This window comes from Saimiri boliviensis, chromosome 6 (assembly GCF_048565385.1).
Source record: "Saimiri boliviensis isolate mSaiBol1 chromosome 6, mSaiBol1.pri, whole genome shotgun sequence".
NCBI classification, from domain to species: Eukaryota; Metazoa; Chordata; class Mammalia; order Primates; family Cebidae; genus Saimiri; species Saimiri boliviensis.
The window spans coordinates 89,733,808-89,761,698 of record NC_133454.1 but is presented as its reverse complement, the minus strand read 5'-3'; the positions used below and the strand labels follow the sequence as shown (position 1 = coordinate 89,761,698).

Here is a 27,891-nt window from a genome sequence, read left to right as displayed (position 1 = left end):
TCAAGCTGGTCTCGAACTCCTGGCCTAAAGTGATCCACACAACTTGACCTCCCAAAGCGTTGCAATTATAGGCATGAGCCACTGTGACTGGCTTAGTTTTCCAATATTTTTATTAGGATTCTTGCATATGCATTCATGAGTGAGTGACTTGTAATTTCTGGTTCTACTGCCTTAGTGAAGTTTTAGTACAAAGGTTACACAGATCTCATATAATGATGCTTGATTCTTGATAAAGATGACAATGTAAGTATAAAGATTATTGAATGGAACCAGGACAACTGGGTCATCTAAATAGAATACCAAAAAAAAGGAACAAAACTGGACCACCACTTCATACCATATACAAAAATCAATGCCTAAGTGTAAAAAGCACAGTCATAAAGCATTTACAAGAAAATATGCACTTTACTGATAAAGACGACAATGTTAAGTACAAAGATTAATGAATGGGACCAGGACAACTAGGTCATCTAAATAGAATACCAAGAAAAGGAACAAAACAGGACCACCACTTCATACCATATAAAAAAATCAATGCCTAATTGTAAAAAGCACAATTATAAAGCATTTACAAGAAAATGTGCCCTTTATAACCTCAGTAAAGGTACAGATTTCTTACTCAACTCACAATGGCAACTATAAATAGGAATGTTGCCATATGAAAACTGAGAATTTCAGTTCATCAAGTGATATTACAAAGGGGGTGAAAAGGCAAAGAAGAATGAGAAGACTTTTGCATTACATAAAACCTATCAACGGTTCAAATCTAAAATATATATAGATGGCCTACAAATACATGAAAAAGACACAACTCTACAGAAACCTGAGCAAAAAGCATAAACAGATATTTCACAGAAATAGGAAATCTAAATGGCTAACAATCACATGAAAAGGTGTTCGGTTTCATTAGCAATCAAAGAAACAAAAATTAAAATTGCACTGAGATACTGCTACACAAATGATTGGAAAGATTTTGTAAAGGTGGATAATACCAACCAGAACTGTTACATGCTTCTGGTATAAGATAAACTGGCATAACCACTTTGGAAAACAGTCTGGCAATATCTAAGAAATTTGAAGATATGTATATCCTAAGGATCACAGTTCTACTTGGAAGTATACACCCCCTAGATGTGTACGCCAGGGCACATGTAAAAACTATTCATAAGAAAATTGTTCACAGTAGCCCATCTGACTGAGAAAGAAGAGTGGAGGTGGGTGGGACTCTGAATTGGTGGCAAAGTTTTCTTGGGCTGAGTGATGGTTACTACATGTTTAATTTCATTTGTTATTTAGGCATACTTATGCATATTTAACATGCTTATTGATGTTTTATGTACTGATTTTACAGGTTATATTTCATAAAGTTTTAAAGAAATGCTTACATGAGTTTTTTTCCAAAAGGGTATTTAATAAAATTCTGATGAAACTGCTATAGTTGCTTGTTGCTTACTGAAATACTGATTAAGGCTTTAACAATAATAAACACTTCAAAGAAAACTGAAGGCAAGCTTCTTTAAAAAGAGAAAAATGTTCCCATTGCTTAAAAGTATCTTCAGAATGGTTATGCTGAAACAAGATCTGTGTTCTGTAAGAGACCATCTGCTAGGCCCGTTTATTGTCTGCTACAAGTCATAATCTTATCTGCATCAGTAATTATTTGTTGTTCAAATATGACTATAACAAGAAAGACCATGATTTAAGGGGGAAAAAAAAAAGCCTTGTAATTCCTATTAATTTTCTATTAAAACAGGTATCATCTACACAGATAACCTCTTTCATGAGACTGCTAATCACCACCTGATTTTTTTCCATTCGGGAAAAAAATATATAGATTTTACTTAGTTTTCTCAAGTGGCTACTCACTAAATCCTACTTCTGAATAAACTACATGAATCTTTATCTTTGGAACACCTACTGAAAAATTAGCTTGATTCTAATGTAAAGAAATATGATAAGGTAATAAAAAGAATATCTTTAAGTAATTCTCTTAACTAATCCAATAAAAATGAAATTATCAACTTTTTCAGAGGGGAAATTTTGTTAGAACACATACTTTCCTATCTTATTTCCTATCTTAAAAGTAGCAATTTAACTTTCACTTCATGATACAGGCACATCATAAACAGCAAAAAGTACATGGGAGTTCATACAATGAACACCTAATCAAGTGCATTTAAAGTCAGTGATAAAACAAATCTAAAGTTCACCTAGACTATACAGATGGCAGCTTATGGGGGAGAAGAAACGAATATCCTAGTAGATATAAGTAGGTACAATATATACTATTCATTTACTTTCAGTTCAGTATGTCATCAAAGTACACATATTTATTTCTCTTTTGCTCCCTAAGCACAGTGAAATTACAGTAATACAAAACGTAAGATACTGATAAATACAAAACGTAAGATACTGATAAATGCATGAAGATTTTGGAAAAAATCCCAAAAATCTCATAACTTAGTGGGAGAAAAAGCCAAAGAATCTCATAATTTAGTGAGAAAAAAAGGGGATGACATTATACTGTACACCTGTGAAGAAGGACCCTGTACTCAGTACACATACCAGCGAACACGATAGTGGAGGTGAAGCCATTCTTTACAACACAAATCCCTGGAGGCAAGAGGTATACAAAGTGGGAGTGATAAAGGGACAAAAACATGACTGGGGTAACTGTAAACTGACCAGTCTCCACCCTCTCCCCTTAGAGACACAACCTATGCCTTTGTTAAATTATCTAGTCCTTCATTCACAAATGTCAAGAAAACGCAAGAATTCTTAATCTTATGAAGCTGGGGGCAGATTTACACACTTTCCATGAGAAGTAAATACTACCAAGAAGGTATGGGGCATAGACTTGGAGCCATAACAAGGCTATTCTAGGAGCTGCACCCTCCCAAATGTATCATCTTTATTTACAGATGTGTAGCTGTAGAATTATTAACACCGAGGACATTCATTGTTTGAAATTAGCAATAACTCAGTTCTAATAAAGTGAAAAAAGATAAAAAGAATCATCTGGAATCTATCAGCAACAATGGGTTTTTAGGCTTTGGTGATGATGATTTACCTGGATTTGAATATATCATGTCCTCAATCTTAAAAATTGATTAATTCTTCATTGAATAAGTATTTACACTGAATGCCTAGGATGTGTTGGGTTCCCTCCCAGGTAGTTGGGACACATTAATGAACAAAGAAAAGAAAAATTCCTGCATTACCATGGGGAGCTGATATTTTATTTAAGTTTACATTCCTCTGGATTTCATCTCCTGTGACCCAAGACTTTTGAGAGTGGCAAGAAATATACCAAATTTTGACAGTGATCTCTGATAGTAGGCTCATATGTAATTTATCTCTTGTATGTCTTCCCAACACAAAAATAACCTTCCCCCCCTTTCTTCCTTTTTTATTTAAAGTAGAGGAGAATCAATTGGGGAAATTGGTCTGGCTGCACTACTGAGAACAGGTGACAGAGAATAGCTGGAGGCAATGACAAAGTACAAACAACTGGTCCAGTTAAGTGAAGATGCATTAATTCAGGTGAGAGATCTAAGAATGTAAAGTAAGGCATGACAAATATCATGGATAGAAGAGAGACACATTTGAGAAACATTAAGGATACTTAACAGGACTCTGTCTCCAACAGATATGTTGGGTAAAGGGGAAGAAATGTCAAGTATGAATCCCAGGCTTACAACTTGGAAAAAAAGAGTTAATGCAGCAGGTCTGTTTTGTTTTACTCAGTTCTTGCGTAGATCTCTATGGCCATGGCAATGATTCTTGATCAAATTCTAAAAACACAAATTCCTAGACCACTTGAATGATTACAGAATAATGATGTTACTCTATTTACCTGAGACAGTAGGTTCAGATGAACCAGGTTGACAACATGTTTAAAGTAAACATCAAGATTCATCATGCACACTTGTTACTTGGTTTGAGTATATGCCACGGCTGGTCACATGGCAGAAATATGCCTACTTGACCAGCTAACTTTGAGAACTACAGTCTCTAAGACTCAAGTATATTTCCCTGGGTAGAGATATCTCACATGTGCCTCTGAGGTTTGAAGCTTGGAAGAAAATATCTTGTGTAATTCTTGTGGTAAAAGAGAAAGAAATAACTTGGAAGTCTGCCTGTGACCTCTTTGCCTATGGGTATCTCTTTTCTGCTGTTTCTGCACTGTACCAGTTCCTGTAATGTTAGCTATGAGTTCAGCTTTATACTGAATTGTGTAAGTTCTTCCAGTAAATCACTGAACAAGTAGGTTGTCATGGAATGTTCCACAGAACCACTGGGTGAATCAGAAATTAAGGGGGCTTTGAGGTATACTAGCAAGGGAAATAAATTTAATTTTCCTGTAAGATGTCTTGATCACCTCATGACTTTCAGCAGAGTTCTATGGCTTTCAAAGAACAAATGTTTTAAAAAACTTAGCCTCATCAGTGGTTCAAATTTCTCTTTGGCTTTAATTCACATTTGTGTTATTTCTATTAAATTTATAAACAAAATATAAAGCAGCATCCCTTATTTCAAGAATTTTTGCTGGTGTATTTTGTAATCCTTTTCCAAAATACACACACACACACACACACACACACACACACACACACACAATCTTGAAAAACATTGCCTTAAGATCCTTTACTTGTATTTGAAAACCTTAACTAAGAATCTATTATGTGTATCAGACACTTTGTTAGGTGTTAGGGATAAAAAGATGAAGACAAAGCTCCTGTCCTGTCCTCATGTCTAGAGAAAGACACTTTAATAAACATGACAATAAATAAAAATATTTTCTAGGCTTTTCTTAATGTTTCCTTTCTAACAGTATTCTAGACACAGGCAATATAAAAGATTGCATCTTTTATGTCATACCGAGATTGAGTGTACTGCATTGTGGCCATATGATGGATCAACCTTCTCCTAAAAACTCTTCTGCAATAACATTTGAAAGTCTGAATAATGAGCTATTCCATGGCTGTGTCAATGAGAAACCAAAGACATTCAGGATGATGGTAAAAATATTAAACAGAAGTTACCTGTGCTTCCTGAGGGTAGTAAACACAGTATACAATTGTCTGACAACTGAATAGCTTTGCAATCCTTAGGTAAGTTTATGTTGCTGAAATAATCTTTCACTGCAGAGTTCAAAGTATGATAGCAAGAATAAGAAACAATTTCTCATTCTCCATATATCACTTTGAGACCTATTTGCCCTTACTAACATAACATCTCAGAAAATCTATATTGTTTTATTCATGTATGCAACCTCAGAAGAGCCAGTCCCATCTTCTTAAAATCTGATATACTGTCAGTTTACAGTAACAACCAAAATTTATCCCATCCTAAACTCATTTCTTTAGAAATGCTAGATCACCTTTTTAAATAAAAGGGATACAAATTGTTAGTAGTAATAGTATTTATTATTATTTTTGGTACAGACAAGTCTCACTATGTTACCCAGGTTGGTCTTGAACTCCTCGTCTCAAGGGATCCTCCTACCTAAGCCTCCCAAAGTGCTGGGATTACAGGTGTTTAAGCCACCATGCCTAGTCAAAAATTATTTTAAACATAATCCAAGGATTGTTAAATTGCATGTGTTTGAAAGAATAAGAGACTTTGTATTTTTAAAATATCTTTTAGAATTTAAAGTGCCTTTTTTGGATGTAGGCTTGTGGAGTTTAACAGAAGAAATTGTGCTGTATACAGACTTTTGACAGAGAAAAGGGCCTCAGAAGGGTTAAAGACAACTTAGAGCCTGCTAATCAGAAGAGCTGCTTTTGTTGACTGATGATAGTTATAGAAAGCTCCAATATGCAAGAATATATAAGTTTCAGAGAAGCTGAGAATAGAGTTCAAGAGAGGCAAGTGAGTACAGAGTATGACGAAAGCTCGCAGTTTTATGGTATAAGAGAATAGAGCTCATGAAATAAAGACAAAAAAGTAAGTCATATTTTGATAAGACAGCTGCAATAAATGTCCATTTTAGAAACATAACCACCCAAATGTAAAATATTATTTGAGGCATTGATGCCAAGGCAAACATATAACCACTACTAATAATTAACATGATTATCATTACTGCTAACATTCAGTAAGCAGTTACAGGGCTAGTCATTTTGCAAAGCACCATAATGGATACAATTCCTATAACAATCTTATGAGATAGACATGATCAACCTCAGTTTATAAATGAAGAAATCAGGGCTTAAAGGGGTTCGGTAATTTGCCCATGATTATAAAGCTAATTGTGAAAGAAAAATTAGAACTCAAGTCATGTCTGGATGCTGAGATGAGCATGCTCTGCGGCCTCCTCAACTGGTTAGAATAATGAGGCAGTAAACTGTGGGGATATTAACAATTAACTGTTTCCTGCATATTCTTTTAGAAGTACATTTACAGAGAAAATAGAAGGTATTTTACTCCATAGTATAATTTTAAAATTTCAAATGGAAGACAAAGGAGAGATCCATATGAACACTATAAAAATAACTACCTTTTCACAATATAAAAAAGGCAAAGAAAATTTCTGAAGAAACAGTACAATGTTGGCTTATCCAAAACAAAAAGGGCCTGCTTTTCAAACTATCTATAGGTTCTAAGTAAAGCTAACTACTGAATATAATCAATACATCCCCTGTAAGTAGTTAAATGGAGATAAGGAATGGCAAACTGGCTATGAGGATAGACTGTGGAGTCAGACTGCCCGAGAACTAATTCTGACCCTATTATAGAGACAGTCTCACCGTGTTGCCCAGGCTAGAGTATGCTGGCTATTCGCAGGTGCAATCCAAGCCCACAAGTAGCTTTGAACTCCTAGTCTCAAGTGATTCTCCTGCCTCAGGCACACATGACCACACTCAGCCTCTTAATCTCTATAACAGGTGTAATAATCTACATCAAAGGAGATTCAGTAAAAAGAACTAAATTAATGTTAGCAGTTTTATTATTAAATTGGGATCTATAAAGATTGAGTGCTAAGTCATTTTCAATAAATGTTCTCATGTACCAACACTCAAATGTATTAGGACACATTTACTGATAAAATGTATAAGTTTTACTTCAAAATACTCTAACACAAACACACACACACACACACACACACACACACACACACAACAAATTTAAAAAGTGGGAGGGAAATAGATCAAAAAAGATGGTAAAAAAATTGATAAATGTTGACACTGGGTGATAGGTACACAGAAATTCATACATTCTCTCTACTGTCACATATGGCTGAAAAATTCAAAAATCCTTTTAAGCAATTCTCAGAAATAACTTTGATATTTCACAGCAAAGGTGGGGGGGTCAGACTACATAACTATTCTACAGTTTTGTGAACAAAATTTTAATAATTTATATTTTTGCAAAATGCATCTGGTGAACAATTGCTTCCCTTTGCTCTGATGACCATGACTCTGGTAATGACTGGCAAAAGTACTGTCTATAATGAATCTTAAACATGGCCATCTAGCATGAGGTAAGACAAAGATCTACACAAATATCACTAGATCTTGATAACAACTGCAGTCTTTGATAGTTTCCATCTGAAAAGAAAACTAGAAATTGAGTGACAAGGTACTCAACAAACTAGAGTACTAAAAATTGTGAGATAATAATGTCTGCTTCTTTAGCCCTTTAAATACATCTGCTTGCTCAATTTCTACACTGTGCAAAGGGGAAAAGAACATACACAGGAGCTTTATAGATAATTAGAAAAAAACAAGTCTTATGTGGATATAATTTGTTTTAAGTAAAATCCATTACCACAAAGTCACAATACATGGCTGTTCCCTCTGAATCAACTGTGAACCTGTTGTATAATAAAACTTTTCCTCATTAAGCTTCTAGCTATATGCTCTCATGTACAATAACTTAAAATTATTTTTAATGTGATTCTTTTTTGCAAAAGCTTATAGTAAGTATGTGCTCTAGGAAAAATGTTCACTTAGCTAAATTGGTATTTTTATCGAATATAAACTTAAATTTTAGTTATTTTGTTACACTCTCCATGCTTGGTAGTAATCTTTGTCACACGTTACTTCTCTGACTGCTAACATTACCGCAAGAAAATAATTATCTGCAATAGTGAAACTGGTTTTGATTTCTTCACTGCACTTCTTACCTATGGTTCCTTCCTATAACTACATCTGACACTCAAGCAAAGATTTCAGATATACTCTGGAGCTAGCAGTGAATCTTATAAAAATGACACTTTGCAAGATTAAGATGATAAACACTGGTAAGAATAAAATATTTGACACAGCAAAGACCAGTTTGACTTATTTACTTCCTACTTCACTACATTAAAATTAGTGTTCAAAATTCAAAAATTTAATTGACAAAATGATCAGACTCCCTGTCCAAAAACACATATAGAAAAGACTGAGGACAAGTACATTGACTCAATGACCTGAGACAGAGGATCCTTATCTAAATAAGTCACAAGTCTCTACCTATTCTATCCTAAGAATCTGTCTGAGCTCAGATTTTAGGTTTAGATATCTTGAACCCTAATAATTTTAATGAAAAGCTATTATGCTAAATTGCTGGGTTTAAATCTCATTATAACTATATAAAAATCTTGTTAAAATACTTCTAGTTATGTGCTTACTTAGCTGAGACAACTTTAAGTAATATCAAAAACATGTTTGTACAGAATCCTATAAGTATTGCTAAAGAGACATTCTGTTAGCTCTGGCTTTATAAGTGAAAGACCTAAAGATGAGATGGAAGGAGCAATTTATTGTCTTTGAGTACATGGAAAAGCATTCCTTTGTGACTGTAGATGTCACTTGCTGAATCAGGGACATATTTCTTTTACATTTCTGCTTTTGCCCAATGATGTAGAAGATGCTATCTTAACAGAATAAATACTAAAAAATGCAAATTGACACCCATCCTTTGATTGAAAGTATGTTGGCAGCTTTCCTGGAGACTTTAAAAACAGAGAATATTAATCCCAAACTATTCTGGGCTCTGCACCAGTGACAAATATACTTTAGAGGGTCTTCTAACTAATAAAAATATTTAGGATTATGTGGGAGAAAAAAAATTATTCTTAAATCTGGATAGAATTACTGTGATATCTTTAATATTTTAAAATACTTTCAAAGTTTTTAATACTAGTATTAAATTATAAGATATACACAGACTGGCTGACCATTTATTTTGAAAAATAATCATAAAATATAATATTTTAAGCGATTGTTTTTGCTGGGAGCTCATCAAAATACTAGAAACACACAAATGCCACTGTCTTGTTCCTCCAAAACTGTTTACTCTAGATCAAAAGTAATATATTATGAAGTATTTAGATGATCGCAAAGAAAAAGGGACTGAAAATCAATTTCCCTCTATCAATAATTTGTCAGAAAACATTTTCCTCATGATTTTAAGTAACTGAACGTTAAATGTATATATCAGAAACATTTTAAATATTTTATTAAGAAACTTGGACCCTGTAAACCCTAGCACTAAATATTAATATTATACATGATGAATTGTAGGTGTAATCATTATATAAACATGTTTCTACAAAGACACTGGGAATCAGGACTTCTGTAAAATAAAATGAAACAATACAAAACAAATCAAAGTGAGTATTATAATTCCCTTCCATTTCTTTCATAGAGTTAAGAAATCAAAATGAGAGCACATCTAGTCCCATTTTATAGCAATAAAAAATGACTAATTCATAAATGAACATGTTCTTTCATTAAGACTAGAAATTCTAGTAGAAATAGCTCATCATTTTACTATCAGCAATAAATTTTTGAGAATTCTTCTAAAACAATCTCTTTTTTGGGACAGTGGTTCTCATATTTGTTTGGATGGCAACGAACAAGCAATTGAGGATACTCTCTCTGGAACCCCCCAAATGATCATGTTGTACTTAATAGTATCATAAGAACTAGAAAAAACTTTACTAGATATCTATCTATCTATCTATATATGTAAGTGCAACTCTCTAATTACAATTGCAACGTGTGTGTATATATGTGTGTGCATATACATGTGTGCATATATATATTCTCCAATACAAAAACCCCAACCACAAACTACTATCTATGAAAAACGTAAACAAGTTCGGGGCAATTTTTCCATTAACACCGATTTGGTATTTGTTAATAACAACGCTAACGCTCCAAATATTTACTATGTGGCAAGCAACAGGCCAAACTGATTTATATGTGTATCTTCTAAGGGAAGGTGTTCTCTTTCCGGGTCCACAAGGGGGCGTAGTTTTAAGCACAAGAACTTCCTAGCGACATGCCCCCCTCCCATCTCACTCCATCCAGGAGATTTAATGGTTTGTGTTTGAATTTCGCAGGCACGGGAAGAAACTAAGAGTCAGTAACTCCAGTAGAAGTTCTAAAGAACTCCTTTCATTGGCCTGAGGTCTTAGAGAAGGTGGGGATTCCTCCCAGGTTAAAAGTCCCCTTCTTCCACACTCCTTAGGACTCCATGTTTGGATCCCCTTCCACAAACACTCCCTTTGTGGAAGCTGTTTTTCTCTATCCTGGATTTTCCCTCTGGAGTCCTCTTCCACACTCTCTCATGGAAGCCTGTCTTCTCCTAAACTCCATCTCTCTCTCTCCATTCCGTAACACTCTAGTGGAAGCTGCTTTCCTCTCCTGGATTTCATCTTTCTGGATTCTCTCACTCAGTGTGAGAGCTGTTTCTTTCTCTCTCCTTCTCCTGTTTCTCTCCCTCTTTAAATAAATCACTTTCTACAAACACTTTTGAGTCCAGCATTTACTGCACACTGCACTGTGGTCCCCTCTCTCATTCATGAGAGGGCAGGAGACCAAGAACCTGGAGAAATGTCCTCTGAGGGGAGCTGAGGGCATCCTGAACCCTTGAACCCCAATATTACATTACTTAAAACTTCCCCATCTCAAAGTATTTAGTATGTGATGGGCTACAGGCCAAACTGATTTATATATATGTCTTACTTATAACTTATGCATCTTACAACCACAAAAGACAGCCATTATTAGTTTCATTTGACAGTGAAACAACTGAGATTTCTAACACGTTAGATGTACTCTACCCCAAGTTCAAAGTACTGGTTAAATGGTACAGTGAGGACTCCATCCCAAGCTTGATTCAAACTTGTTTTTCTAATCATAACACTATTCTTCTACATTGCAAAATAAAATCTAAACAGATTTAAGTATTTTACATAATCATATCCAAATTTTTAAACTAATCAGAAAAGACCAATACTAATCAAATTTTAAAAATTTTTTTGGGGAGAAAGGGTCTCATTCTGTCCCCCAGACCGGAATGCAGTGGCATAATCATGGCTTGCTGCACCCTCCACCTCCCAAGCTCAATCAAGCCTTCTGCCTCAGTTTCCCAAGTAAGAGGGATTATAGGCACGTACCACCATGCCTGGCTAATTTTAAAATATTTTTTTGTAGAGGACAGAGTCTCACTATTTTGCCTAGGCTGGCCTTGAACCCCTGAGCTCAAGCGATCCTCTCACCTCAGCCTCCCAAAGTGCTGGGATTACAGGCATAAGCCACCATGCCCGGCCAACATTAAGCAGTTTTAAGAGTGGAACATTAGTTTAAGTTGAAGAATCACTTAAAAGATGCTATAAGAAGACTCCTATTAATTATGTATTCTGAAAATGACTCCTAAGTTCCAAATCTAATGTGCTTTTGTTAAGCACACAGGGAAAGAAATCCAGCTGTGTCAGCTGGATCTCAAATAAAGGCCTTCTTATTAGAGCATAAGCCAACTGTAAAATCAATCCACCCACCTAAATACTCAAAAGACAGAGATTTTTAGAGAATAGATGTTTTAGGGGATAATAAACTAAATCCACTCTGCCTTGTTTTTAGCAACTTTGGAATTTACTTAATTTGAAGGAGGTACATGGGCCAGTGTTGCAACAAAAGAAAAAGACAAATAACTCTTAGTCTTCAGTGTAACTGCTATTTGCTAAAGAAAATATTACTAACATATTTAGTTCTATAGGGAGTCCTCTGTCAGTATTATCCTAAGTATCAATAATTTTTAATTTTATAATATTAGAATTAGTATATTTATAGCCATACTCAGAAAGCCAGAAAACTATCTAAAAATAATTCTTGCAATGAGAACTATGAAAAAATTATTCAGCAGCACAGCTCAAATGTGTCTAGCTCAATTCCACTTAAAATCTTATTATTCCGGAGTGAAATTTTACAAAAAGACAAAATGTCTTTAGTCTGCCTTAGAGAACTACTAAAGACAAGAAAATCTGTTAAATAATCATTAAATTTTAAAATAATCTTAAATGAAGGCTTAAAATATGTGTACCTTATAATATCCATTGCCTGGTAAAGTATTTCAGATTGATCAACTCCCAGAACCTTCTTCGCCCCGGCTTTAGCAGCAAACATAGAGAGAATTCCAGTTCCACACCCAACATCCAAAACCACCTGTAGTAATAAAACAAACAAACAAAAAAAACCAGATGTTATCAGAAAGGTCTTTTATATTAAATTCTATCCATATATTATGATGTTTCTGACTAGGAAAAGATCACAATAAAAATTTTAAATTTTACTAAACAAATACACAGTAATTTCTAATTGGGAAAACTGAAGATATTATTACTATGAGTTGTTTTAAATTAGTAACAGCATAGTTGGTCATAGTCTGTTGTAATTAGACCCAACAATGCTAAATTTCAGAGATTTTATATAAAAAATTATTTCTAAAAAAAAAAAAATATGTATGTAGGTTTAATAGAGAATTACTGTTTTTAATTTCCTTATTGTATGTATATTCTATTTTAGGCTAATTCTACATTTTAACAGAAATAAATTTCTTCAAGTTTGAGTGGCAGGAATTAACTTGAGCAGGATAGCCTGATCCAATACAATTTAAAAAGGGTTATAAAGTAATCAAGGATATGGAATACCACTACATCCTTCCTACTCTCAAAATTAAATATTCAGCCCATTTTAACTGCAAAGTGCAATAAAAAGTTAGCTGTCAAAATTCAGTAACTTGAGAGTTTAAGTTGTAAAAATGGTAATTCTTGGTGAAAGAAAAGTATTTATTAGAACCAAAAGCTTAAGATGCTATCGGGGGTGGGTGGGGAGCAATTATTTATGTCAATAATTTAATAATGGTTTTCCCTGGAATAGTATAGGGAAGCCTACTTAGTTCATAGTAAAAACAAAAGCAAGTCACCAAGGAAACACATTTAGCAAAATCCTTGTAAGTACATTACTCTGTGAAATTACTGAAAACTACTGCTTTAAATCTTTCATTATCAATGGCCTAAAAATCTTACATACTTGTCCCAAAATATGAAATTATTTCAGTGCTCTCATACTGTAAGTATTCACTAAGCATTACTAAGTACCGGAAACTGATTTCAGTGATGGGGTACAGCAATAAACAAGACCAAATCCCTGACTTAATGGCACATACAATCTTGTGAGAGAGACAGATAATGAATAAACAAAGAACATACAATAAGGTCAGGCAGTAAGAAAAATCAAGCAGAGCAGAGGTTAAGACCAGAGGAGAGGAGAAACACTCTTTCTTGTACCATTCTAGATAGGCCTGACAATACTTCTCTGATACATGTGAGCAGAGAACTGAATAAAGAAGTGTCATGCGAAGTTCTAGGGGAAGTGCATTTTAGTCATGGAGGGTGTTAACTGCAAGGCCCAATATTCCAGGCAAAGCCAAGATGCCCAGTGCGGCTAAGCTGGGTTCAGAAAGAGGACACTTGGTGAAGTCAGATCACAGAGTACCTTGGATTTTACTCTGAGTAATGGGAAACTATCCTAAGAAAAATAAAACTAGAATTAAGAATCAATTCTACTGTATACCAATTTTTTTTCTCACTAGGCAATAGAATATCGTTTAAACATCGGGTACGTTTTCTATCCTTTAAAAAATTTATTTTATGTACATTACAATTCAATACATGTTTTTCCTTTTCCTTTTACACATGATAGCCTGTTATACCCCCTGTGCTTCATATTGTTTTTTTTTTTTTTTCTTAGCAATACAAATTAGAGATCTCTCCATATCAATTTATAGAACTCCTTTCTTTTATGTAGCTGTATAGGATTCCACATTATGGCTGTTTCACAATCCAGTTCTCTACTGATGAACATTTTTAGGTGTTCCTGAAATCTTAGTAGGACAATAAATGCTGTAAATAACTTCATATCTAAGCCCATTCCCATGAATCAGTAAATCTAAAGAATATATTCCTAGAAGTGAAAACACTTATGTCAAAAAGTATATACATATTTGTAATTCTGCTAGATATAACCAAATTGATCTTATAGGGCAATTCTGCTAATGAAGACTCCAATGAGCAATGAATTAGTACTAATTTCCTCACAGGTGAAACTAGCCTATGAAATATATAATGAAACTTTTGGATGTCTACCCATCTGGCAATCACAAAATAATGATATGTTAATTTAGTTTTAATATGCATTTCTCTTATGCGATTTAGCATCATTCCAGGTAGTCATCTGTAGTTTTATGTGAACTATCTTCTCCCCATTTTTCCACGCAATTGCTAATGCTTTTATCAATCTGTGTTAGCACATAAGAGTTCTTTGTAAATTAAGATTAGTCCTCTAAAATCCTCTATAGTATGACATGCAGTGTTTTCTCACAGCATGTATTTTTGTCTTCTGATTCTACTTACAGTGATTTTTGCTATGCCCAAATTCTTTACCTATAATTAAACTTTAATTAATCTTTTCTATAATGTCTTCTGGACTTTGATCATAATTAGATAGGCCTTCCCCAGTCTATCCCATTTCATTCAATTTCATCCTCATACATTTCCTTCCAGTACATTCACAGTTTCATTGTTTGTTTTTAAACCATGGTATACACTAGGAGGCATCGTTCCAACGTTTTGTTCAAATGGCTGACCACTTGTCCCAATATCAGTTATTAAACAAGATTTCCCCCACTGATTTGATACGTGACCTTTAACAATCATTTAAATATTTGTGTATAGCTGCATTTATTAGTGGATTTAAAATCAGTTCTGTTAATCTATATATTCATATGCCAGGAATTATTTTAGTTACTGAAGCTTTATAAAATGGTTTAATATCTAGTAAGTCTGGTCCATGCTCACTGCAAATATTTTTCCACAATGTTTCTGAAAAACTTTTTATTTTTCCATATAAGCAAGAGATTGGTTTGTCTAGGTTTAAAAGTCTTAGCATTTTTATGAGACATGAACTAAAATTTAGGAAAAATAATTGTGAGTTTTCCTATTTAAGAACCTGGTATGACTTCTAATTTGTTTAAAATTGTCTGTTAGGTACTTTGTTTTTAAAAAAATTTTTTTTATATAAGTGCTGCATATTTCTAGTTGTTCACGTCTATGCATTTTAAGTTCCATATTACTTGCTCTTATAAGTGAAGTTTTCCTTCCCTTATTATCTTTATTTTCTTAATTTTTGAGTCAGAGTCTTACTCTGTTGCCCAGGCTGGAGTGCAGTGACACAATCTCAGCTAAATGCAACCTCCACCTCCCTGGTTCAAGTGAGTCTCCCGCCTCAGCCTCCCAAGTAGCTGGGATTACAGCGGTCTGCCACCATGCTCAGCCACTTTTTGTGTTTTTAGTAGAGGTGGGCTTCACCATGTTGTCCAGGCTGCTCTCAAACTCCTAACTTCAAATGATCTGCCCAGCTTGGCATCCCAAAGTGCTGGCATTACAGGCGGGTGCCACCATGCCCAGCTCCTTCCATTATATATTGAAAATATAATTTATTAGTATTGACTCCAGAAGAGAGAAAATCTTAATAGCCTGATATCCACTGAAGAAATAAAGTTGTCGAAAGGCTATTACTTTGTGCTTCCTGTCTTACGCCCAGATGGTTTCAGTGGGAATTTGATTGTTCTTGAACACATGGCCTGTCTGGGTGAGTAAATATATCTTAACATAATTACTTTTACAAACATTAAGAACTTTATTTTAACATGTAATCTATATACATCACTGCAAACAAAAAGAATTTTTTAAAAGTTCCGGATAAAATGTATTAACCAAAATGGCAAGCAAACAGTATATTATATGGTATATATGTATACAGTACAATTAAAGTACATCAACTTGAAATAGTATATGGAAGAAAATGAAAATAAAATAGAAAAATATACACAATAGAATAGTATGTAATAAGTTTCCAGAAACTCTGATTAAAATAAAACACTTGCAAAACTAAAAAATTAAAAATAAAAGATCAGTGTAGAATACAGAAGTTTGCTAAAAGTACTTTGGTGATAGTATCCGGGAAGATCAACACTCCCTTGCTGTGTACCAATGACAAGCTGGTAGCACAACTGGTGACCCCATACATGGTATATACCCTTTTTGACCTAGGGAGTCCAATGCTAAAAAATTACCTTATAATTGTACTCCCATATATAAATATAATATTTATATATATATTTTTAATATTTCATACGAAGCATCATTTCTAATATAAAAACAAATAACTTACGGACACTCTTACAGTGGATATATGAACCATTAAAAGAATATTAATGAAAAGATGCTCAAAAATCACTAATCATTTAGAAAAACACAAATCAAAACAAGTATTACCTAACAACAATTAGAATAGCTATTATCAAAAAACTAGAAAACCACAAGTATTGCTAAGGATATGGAAAACTGGAACCCTTGTGTACTGCTGGTAGGAAAACAAAATGGTATACCCAATGTGAAAAACAGCACAGTGGCTCCTCAAGGAATTAAAAATGGAGTTACCATATGACCAGCAATTTCATTTCTGGGTATATGCCCAAAAGAATTAAAAGCAGGACCTCTAAGAGATAGTTGTACACTTATGTTAATAGCAGCAATATTCACAATATCTTTAACATAGAGGTAACCCAAACATCCACAGAACGATGAAAGAATGGATAAGCAAAATATCGTAGATACATAACAATGGATTATTGAGCCTTAAGAACAAAAAAAATTCTGACATTTGCTACAACAAGGTCAAACCTTGAGGACATTACCCTAAGTGCAATAAGCCATTCACAAAAGGAAATATAGTCAGCCACTTGTATCCCCGGGTTCCCCATCCAGGGAGTCAACCAACCACTAATCAAAAACATTAGGGAAAAAAATTTGCAACTGTACCTGAACATGAAGTCTTCTTTCTCTAGTTACTATTCCCTAAACAATACAGTATAGGCCGGGCGCAGTGACTCACACCGGTAATCCCAGTATTTTGGGAGGCCAAGGCGGGCGAATCGCGAAGTAAGGAGATCAAGACCATCCTGGCTAACACAGTGAAACCCCGTCTCTACTAAAAATACAAACAATTAGCTGGGCATGGTGGCATGTGCCTGTAGTCCCAGTTACTTGGGAGGCTGAGGCGGGAGAATCACTTGAACCCAGGAGGAGGAGGTTGCAGTGAGGCAAGATTGTGCCACTGCACTCTAGCCTGGGTGACAGAGTGAGACTGTCTCAAAAAAAAAAAAAAAAAAAAAATTATATATATATATATACACACACACATACGTATACACACACACACACACACACATACACACATAGTATAACAACTATTTATATAGCATTTACATTGTATTAGGTATTACAAGTAATCTGGAGATGATTTAAAGTATACAGGAAGGTGCACACAGGTTGTATGAAAACACTACACCATTTTATATCAAGTAAATGAGCATTTGTGGATGCTGGCATCCACAGAGGGTCCTGGAACTCAAGGATATAAAGGGCTGACTGTATTTCCTTTGTGACAGACACTGAGGGACGACTTTACTGTAAGATTCCATTTATATGATGTATATGAGTAGTCAAAATCATAGAGACAGAAATAGTGATTGCCAGGGGCTGGGAGGGAGACAGAATAGGGAATTATGTTTTAACGGGAATAGTTCCAATTTTATAAGACGAAGAGTTTTAGAGATAGAGGTGGTGATCGCTGCATGACATTATAAACGAATTTAATACCACTGATCTATACACTTAAGGATAGTGAAGATGGCAAACTTTATGTCATGTGTCTTTTACCACAAGAGAAAACATGGGGAAAAAAGATAGTAAGAAATGATCTCCAAGAAAAGCTGCTGAGTGAAGAAAGTTAAGTACAGAAGAATGTTTAGTATACTCCACTTAGAGTATGTATTTTTTGGTAAGACTATACAAATACACATTCAGATATAATGTATATACAATACATATATGTGTATGTGTAAAAATCCTTATTTAATCCTCATTTTGCAAATGAAGAATGAGAGCTTTAGGGAGGCAAGGAAATAGGTCTAGGGTGGCCAGGCATGGTGGCTCACACCTGTAATCCCAGCACTTTTGGAGGCCAAGGTGGGTGGATCAAGAGGTCAGGAGATCAAGACTAACATGGTGAAACCCCATCTCTACTGAAAATACAAAAAATTAGCCAGGCGTGGTAGCGCACGCATGTAAGTCCCAGCTACCGGGGAGGCTGAAGCAGGAGAATTGCTCGAACCCAGGAGGCGGGGGTTGCAGTGAGCTGTCCAGCCTGGTGACAGAGCAAGACTCCATCTCACAAAAAATAAAAATAAAAAAAAAGAAATAAGTCCAGGGTCATACAGCTGATAAATTGTAGGACCTGTATTTAAACACAGGTTAACCTGCTTCTAAAACCTTTATTTTTAATTGTATGTTAATTATTTATTATATCTAGCTTAGAATTAGGTGATCAAGTAGAAAAAGTAAAATTTGATAGAATCAAAGAGGTAGAAGAGAATGAATCAACATTACTTTATAAATGATGAGAAAATTTGATTCATTTTTTTCTTAAAAAAAAAAAAACCAAAAAAACTGAAGTGTAACTGTAGATAATAACCAGAAGCATAAAGGCACCTAACTGGGAATTTCTTCAATAAACTACAAACAGAAATTAATTATGAGTGGGTGACAACACGATTAAATACCTCCCAAAGTTAAATTAATCTGAGAAACCATATGGCCTCCACAGGAGCTTTGTGATTTGAAACAATATTAAGAAAAAATGGAAGAAAAGGAGGCTGGGAGGAAGAAATGAAGAGAAGTGAAGGGAAAAAGGAAGGAAAACATTTTTAATAATAATACTTAATATCTTGATTATTAATTTTGTGATTACTATACTTGAGCCTGTTCATTATTTACTTACCTATTATAAGACAAGTACATTCAGAAGCATACTGAAGGAACATTCTAACTTACTTTCTTAATAAGCTCCTCTGGTATTCCTATCATCGCCTATTAAGAGAAGATGGCTCAAAGAAAGGCAATGATGATGTTCACCATAATAAAGCCCACAGAATTTTAGAACCAGAAATAATTTTTACAATCACCTTACAGGTTAGGCCCAAAGAGATCCACTTGCCCAAAATTATATAACTGGTTCCAACTAGCCAGGATTAGTGATTCTCATGTTTAATCTCTACACAACATATTAAGGAAAAAATAAAACAAAAATCTGGGCATAATCTAACCAGAAATATAAAGCAACATTATTGACAGTAACATAATTTGCTTCACTAGAAACAAAGTGGTTTTTAGACAAACATTCAACTTTCCAGCACTTATTTTGCAAATATAAAAACTATGAAAACTCTCTACTATAGAAATATGTAGAAAGCATACAAAAATGCTAAATATAAAAAACTGATAACTATAATTTTTAAATGAAATCATTTATTTGTCTATGGTGGGAGTCAGCATAAACAATTATAAATCTTTCATTGGGGCAATGCTTTGGCAAAGTATATCAGTGCACTATATAAATTACAGTACGTCTGTCCAATTAAGCTAACTCACAAGTGAGACACTGCTCTTAAAAAAGAGGTATGGAAAATGAAAAGCCAATCCAGATTATATTCCAAACAATATAAAAACCAGAAAAAAGGATTTTTAAAACTTAAAAGTTGTTGCTGCTGTCATATCATGTAAAGCCTATGAAATAACCTTAGATGAAAGTGGAATTATAACAGCCGAATACATTATCAGTAATTAAAACTGCCTGATACATTATCAGTATACATGTTCTCAAAGTAAAAAGCGTAGTAAAAAATTCCCAAGGAAAGGTATATAAATGGAAGAGATCATAATATTCCTGATTAAATTAGGGGACTAATTTCCCATCAGGAAGAACAAATAGAAAACCCAAACTTTTAAGTAACCATGCCAATGTGGAAAGGGAGGAAAAGAGAGAGGGGAAAAGGGAGTAAAGAAAAAATGGAAAAAATAAATGTGTAAGGAAGAAAAGTCAAAAAATACAAATTTCGAACACACAGGCACATGCACACACGGAGTATAAGATCATTTTTTAAATAACTTGAGGCAATATTAAAACTATAAAATATAAGGTATCTCTTAAAGGAGTAAAGTATAAAATAAAGCATATAAAATAAATACCATATTACAATAGTGAACCCTACTTATTATTCTTAAAATAATTTTCAATTACTTTCAACACTAGAGTAATAATTAAAAGTGTGCTATGACATGGTGCTTATCTGATACATTTAAAATTCATGGGAATAACTAAATAAAAAATACGGTTTAAGCAAAATTATCTGAATAAGCAAAGTTTAACTAAGCTGTCATTGTAATTAACTTTCAGTTTTAAAAAAGGGCACACTGAATGACAGCAGCAATCAGCATTTCTGTTATCAGTACTCTGCACCACCGAGCAGCATCATAAAAGTCTTCCATGAAATAAAGACAGAGTATGTTAAATCAGTTGCTATCACAAGGATGACCCAAGAGAGGATTTCTACTGCCCCCCAAAAAACATTAAATGTATAGTTCTATAACTTATGCTACTTACCTTGTCTTTGAAGATATGTGGATTTTGGTATATGAAATCTCGGTAGCTTTCTGTTCGTATTTTGTCCTAGTGTGGGGAGAGGAAAATGCTGTTTATATGACAGTCAAAACAAATACATTTTTTTAAAGGGAGATATTTGCCATTTTATCACACACTGCTAATTTGCCATTTTATCACACACTGCTAGTTTCCATAGCAGTTTTTATACTTGGGATATCAAATTTATTTTTTCTCCTAAGAAAACAATAAATAGAAATAGCAACAACACACAAAATATTTTAAGAAGACTGAAAAGGCCGGGCACGGTGGCTCAAGCCTGTAATCCCAGCACTTTGGGAGGCCGAGGCGGGTGGATCACGAGGTCAAGAGATCGAGACCATCCTGGTCAACATGGTGAAACCCCGTCTCTACTAAAAATACAAAAAACTAGCTGGGCATGGTGGCGCGTGCCTGTAACCCCAGCTACTCAGGAGGCTGAGGCAGGAGAACTGCCTGAACCCAGGAGGCGGAGGTTGCGGTGAGCCGAGATCGTGCCATTGCACTCCAGCCTGGGTAATAAGAGTGAAACTCCGTCTCAAAAAAAAAAAAAAAAAAAGAAGACTGAAAAATAAGACCCAAGTTCTTAAAAATGTATATATTTTCCTCTTTACATCCATAATTAAAGCTAACAGAAGATGAACATGTTTTGCTCCTTTCAATACGTCCTGGAAACTATAGCCTGATTCCCTGTACTACAGCTATATTAAAATAAGGGAGAAGCCAAGTGCAGTGGCTCACACTTGTAATCCCAACACTCTGGGAAGCTGAGGCAGGATGCTCACTTGAAGTTACGAGTTTGAGATCAGGCTGTGCAACAAAGTAAGACCTTATCTCTAAAAAAATAAAAATAAAAATAAAAATAAGGGAGATAAAAAATAAACAAATGTAAACATTGTAGCTACATATGAAAAATTACACTGAACTGGGTATGTTTTTCTAAGAAAGTCACTGATCACCACCTATCTGATTTACATTCCTGTTTTGTTTGTAAAAATTTCTTTAGCAGGAAATGATGTTTAAAAGCCTGTAAGCCTAAAAGTAAATCATTTGAGCCCTGCAGCCCACATTATAAGACTCCTACATTCTGAAGTCTCATATAACCTGTGACCAAGGCAAGCATGCAACTCTAACATTCATGCTGGTTCATGAACAGAGTTGACTCCCTAGACTGAAACACATACTGTCTGCAAATTAAGCAGTTAGGGGCTCTGCTCTCAAGTAAGTGAAATACGAGTGTGATAAAAGTAAATATCACAGAATGGGAATTATAGTTTTAAGTCTCACATTAGGGTGAAAAGAAACTATTACGCCAATTGCTACAATATCAAATTTTATACAAATCACATCCCCAAAACATTCTGCTGCCAATATTGAAATTTTTAAAAAAGCATAAAAGGAGATCTTACAGGGCAAGTTGTTTTACTTAAGTACTAGACCTAAAAAGGGAACTGTCCATACTTAATTCCATGTTTTCTGATTATTTCTCACTGCTTTACAAAAAAGTTTTAAAATTAGTCTTACTAAATCTTCTCCTGAAGTTATTTGAATTACTAAAATAAATTTATATATATTAACTAGTTACGTAATTTTAAAACTCATTTTTACAAATTTTACACTCTTCTGATACTATAACCAGTGATTTCTGCTGAAACAACAAAACCTACACAGGGTGAACATCAGTCAGGAATGCAGTCATTCAGAAAGCTCGCACCAATCATCTGCCTCGCCACTACTTCAACTTAATCAACAGAATTCCAGCTGCTGTCCTAACTCCATGCACTGCTGCTCAACTCAACTACAATCTTTCATTCTGGCTCTTTCAATATATTCATCTGTTTTTGTTTGTATGCTCATGCTGGTTTAACAAAATCCCAAGTATACTAAACATAGTGCCTTATATATAGAAGAGCTTCAATTTAGTCACCGAATTTTTGAAAAAAAAAAAAAAAATCCAATAAATATGAAAATGCAAGCAAATAAGAGAGTAGCCTTTATAACCATTTCTAAAAATTTATTCTAACAAAGGCTAACATGTCAATAAAAAACAATAAGCAGAAATTTAAAATTTTTTTTATATCAACCTTGAAACTAAGAAAAATAAAATAACAAAATTATAGCTCCAATGCTTAGGAGCAAGATAATATTTTAAGCCTAGTAAAGTATCATTAAATTATTCCCACAAATATTTAAAAAAGAATGAAGGTAAAGAAAAAAGTTATATGCTATAAATTTTACATATACAAACAACAGTATGCTTTTAATTGACAAGCTCGTGAAGGTGGACCGAGTGCATGAGACAGGTGCAGATACGATAAAGAGAATGCAGTAAAGGAAAATTACTGAAATTTCAATTTACTAAATGGTACTATGATCTGTGATTAATGTACAACAGGATGAATAATGTTTCTCTTAAAACAAAGAAAAGTGATGCATTTCAATTTACAGTATTAGTCAACCATGACTCTTCTTCAAAAAGATAAAGTGGTAAGGAATTTTGAAAGTTCATGTAATCTATCCCTCTATCAGTTATATCTCTGGAATTCAAAAAAGGTATCTTTATCTTATCTGAAGAAATAAGATCGCAACCTACTTTTACTTGAAACTATAATCAAAACATGTACCAAAAATAATGTCACTAAAAGACATGAAACTAAGCAACAAAAAAATCCAAATTAAACTGTATAAAAACAAGGCCAATTCCAAGCATAAAAATATGTCCTGTAAATATGATTTCTCAATTTTAAGTAATTTATAAAAATTAGGTAAGATTCTAGTAGTAATATGCCTTGAACAGTTTATGTGTGCTAATAATCGTTCTGATAAGAAACAAGAAATAGAGCTGTGATATAAGGCATGCTTCACATTTATGCACAGCACATAACCTAGCAAAATGGATAAACAGTTCTTTTTGAATCAACTATCCGTATTTCCTCTAGACATTTAATCAGATCATTTCCAAGGGGAGGAAATTACATTGCATAAGAAGCTAAGGCACACAGAATGATATTTAAGTGCTTCTCTCAAAGAGAAAAGGTGGCATTGGAAATTTCAAGTTGGAACTTCTTAAATCAATATGTACATCAAAAGCAGTTAAAGATACCAGATCAGGTATGAAACCTTACAGTTACTGACATATAGTTACAAATGTCTAGGGTAAAGATTTGTAAATTGTAAGTACTCAAACTGAATTTCCCTAATGATTGTAATTACAACATTCATATCTATTAAAAGTTTCAGTGACCTTTAACATGTCTGAAAAGCCCAACACAATTTCCATACCAAAGGAATTCAAGGTTTACAGTATTTAAGCAATGGGGTAATTTAAAATGACAAACATGGACCTAGATAAACCTTTAAATATTCTAAACATAATAAATAAAATTAATTTTAATAAAGAAATGAAGCAAGTCAATTTCTTTTCAACAAATCCACTGAGACTTAAAATAATGTATTACTTACAATAAGGTATCTATTATTTATAATGCTATGCTATTACTCAAGTGACAACAAAAAGCACAACCATGACATGTAATTAGTAATGACATGACAGTTTTAAAAGATCCCACATAAGTACAATTATCAATTACCAAACTTCTGTTCTGTGATCCAGCAAAACTGAATCAACAAAATATATACACGTTATCAAATATCTCTGGTTAGCTTAAATGCTTATGCTTCAGGGAAACCATAAAATAAAATAGTATCTGGAGGAAGAATTTAGAAAGGGATATTTTGTTTGTTGGCTTTAAGAACAGGTAATGGTGGCATCTAAAATTCAGAGATAAACATCTAAAATTTTCAATTTTTACACTCCGACATTTATTTTACTCTATATTCTCAATTTTGCTGAACTAAAAATTACATCTTCCTATTTTACAATCTACAATACTTAATAAAATGTATAATTACCAAATACAGCTAGAATTCAACTTCTATTTTATATGGATAATACCATTATAAAAATTAAAACAAGCCAGATTTAAGTACAGTCACATGTTGCCTAATGCTAGGGATACTTCCGAGACATTTGTTGTTATGTGAACATCATAGAGAATATTTCACACATGAAGATAGTATATAGCCTACTACACACCTAGACTCTATAACATAGCCTATTACTCCTAGGCTACAAACCTGTACAGCATGTCACTGTACTGAATACTGTAGGCAACTGTAACACAATGGTATTTGCGTATCTAAGCATATCTACACACAGAAAGGTACTGTAAAAATATGGCATTATAGTCTCATGGAAGCACCTTCACATATGCAGTCTGATTGACCAAAACATCAGTATGCAGTGCACAACTTTAACTAATTTGACCAATTCAGGAAATACTCCTAATTCAAATGTAAAAAAGTTACACCATAATAATTGTAAGATTTATAATTGAACTTATATATCAAAGAATTATTACTGACCCAACCAAAAGTCAGTATGGCTATTTAAAACATTGAAATTAATCATTTCCTAAACACGTTAAAAGGCAAATATATAATTTAATCCATCTAATTGTTCCTATTTAATAGTTGCTCTTGAGAAGACTAAAATAGTCAAGTTTTCCCAGTATTTTAAGGAAAAGGCGATTTCATAAAAAGATTAATATAATAATGATTTTAAATGGAAAGTATAAGTGACTGATGGCTCTGTAACCTTTTTCTTTTTTTCATAATAGAGACAGGGTCTCACTATATTGCCCAGTCTGGTCTTGAACTCCTGGGCTCAAGCAATCCTCCTGCCTCGGCTTCCAAAAGTGCTGGTATTACAGGTGTGTGCCACTCTGCCCTTGTAATATTTTCAACCTAAGATGAGCTAATAAGCACCAAAGAGGTATTTAAAAAGCAGTTCTCCCCACCCCCTCCCCCAAAAAGGGGTCTCCTACAGGGTACATATATATTTAAAAACCTGTTCTATTTTTCCTTTAGTTAGGATTTGGGGCACTTGTGTTCTTTTCTAACCTTTAGCATTTCTTCATGTATCCCATAATGCCCGTATGAGCTGAAATAAACACAATCCTCATCCTCCTGGAGGTCCGCAATGGCACTAGTAGATGACGAGCAGGTTCTGACATCTGCGTTCATCACAAAATCCTGAGCAAATTGTCTGTAATCAATTTGAAATACACCCTTGAGACAGGTTTACTGGACCATGAATAAAGGAAAGGCTAGAGGTTGAGGAAGAGGAAAGAGCAGGGAGGAAGTGTGATGAGCCTTTGAGTAACTGAAAGCTCCCCCTGCTGGATCTGAAGCAATGGCAATATTCAAAAACAATTTTAGGCATTCCTTCAAACCATGAAAGCAATGCCAACTGCAGATTATAGCTCTTTATGTCTTTCAACTGAAAAAAATAAGCATATTACTTTTATTATCCTCTATTATTTCTATTGTTTTAAAATCCCTTTTAGCAACTTAATCAATATAGTATATTTCAGCTCTATTAACATTCTTTAAAAACCATATTAATTTCTTGGGAATGTTATTCAAGCAGAAAGTAGAACCAACTAGGTAATTATTTACATACACCAGTACCACCCACTCCAGCTCTTAAACTTAGATCCCTCTCAGATCATGACATATTAGGAAACTACAAGGTGTACGTAAGGGGGAAGTGCAAAGGGGCAGAAGGTCAAGTTGGTATTGGTTACAAGGTTATTTAGCATAAAAATTTTGACATAGGAAAGAGAAACTACAATTAGCTCTACTATCTTTCCTGCTGGACATTCATTCTGGCAAACCCTCAAATGGGTACTAACACAACAGCAAACAGCTTACAAATCCAACAGGAAGATCTGTCAGGTATACTTGTTAGAAACGCAGAATCTCAGGCCCTACTCTCAATCTCTCAGAGTCTACATTTTAACAGGATCCCAGTTGACTCCTACGTACATTAAACTTTGAAAAGCACTACACCAGTAGAACACTAATTTACACAATGGAAAAACTGTCACTGTGTATCTGGTTTTCTGGTTTCATACTATACCATAATTATATTTTGATTCTTTCTTTTTTTGTCACCGAGACAAAGTCTCGCTCTGTTGCCCAGGCTGGAGTGCAGTGGCTCCATCTCGAATCACTGCAACCTCCACCTCCCGGATTCAAGCAATTCTCCTGCCTCAGCCTCCCAAGTAGCTGGGATTATTGGCATATACCACCACACCCGGCTAATTTTTGTATTTTCAGTGGAGATGGGATTTCAACATGTTAGCCAGGCTGGTCTCAAACTCCTGACCTCGTGATCCACCCACGTTGGCCTACCAAAGTGCTGGGATTACAGGCATGAGCCACCAAGCCCAGACTACATTTTGATTCTTTAAAAATAAAAATTTCAACCGTTTTTTTTCCCCCAAACCTCAAAAAGATTAATCCCTCCACTTAAAATCTAGGATAGAAAAAGCAACATGGAGAAATCAACTGGAAACAGGAAAAATGAAAGGAAGGCAATATTAAAGAACAAAAACATTCATGAAAACAACATTTGTCAGAACATATCAGAATAGGTAAAATCATAAAATTTTATATTAACTATATGCATAATGTATAAAAATGCTGCATCTCTTTAACAGTATGAAGATAAAATACCTACATTGTACTTTCCAGTATATAAAATGTTCTACTATATTCTACCTTGCCATTGGTTGTATTATTTTGGGTATCTAAACAATTAATTTTTGTAAGATTGATAAATTACTTCATTTTTTGCAGATCCTCACGTGCTCTAGCTAAGGCGGCTTCAGCAGACAGTGCCCTGGCTTCCATATGTTTCAATTTTTCAAGAACAGATGTATTTTCACTGAGTCCACTGGGGTATGAGAAGGGTACTGACACCGGTTCATAAAGATCTTCTACATCTAAGGAAATAAATGGACATTATTATCAGGCCATCTTATAATAATAAAACAAGTAAAAATATGTTAGGAATAAACATGCCCTAAGTTTTTATTATGTGGCCAATTGAGAAAGATTAGTGAAAGTCCTTTTAATTAAATATTTATCATCTTGGCTGGGCGTG

General features: G+C 34.2%; 1 protein-coding gene across 3 annotated transcripts in view; it reads right to left on the bottom strand.

The window, feature by feature from the left end:
- The window catches only part of PRMT3 (protein arginine methyltransferase 3), a 139,936-nt gene that overhangs the window by 100,764 nt on the left and 11,281 nt on the right, over nt 1-27,891 (bottom strand). For all 3 annotated transcript variants that reach the window (XM_074401235.1, XM_003919914.4, XM_074401236.1), the window contains exons 6-9: nt 27,571-27,730; nt 25,842-25,986; nt 20,844-20,909; nt 12,322-12,443 (exon numbers count right to left, since the gene is read on the bottom strand). In XM_074401235.1, coding sequence (XP_074257336.1) covers nt 12,322-12,443; nt 20,844-20,909; nt 25,842-25,986; nt 27,571-27,730 — 493 coding nt within the window. The remainder of the gene's footprint in view (nt 1-12,321; nt 12,444-20,843; nt 20,910-25,841; nt 25,987-27,570; nt 27,731-27,891) is intronic.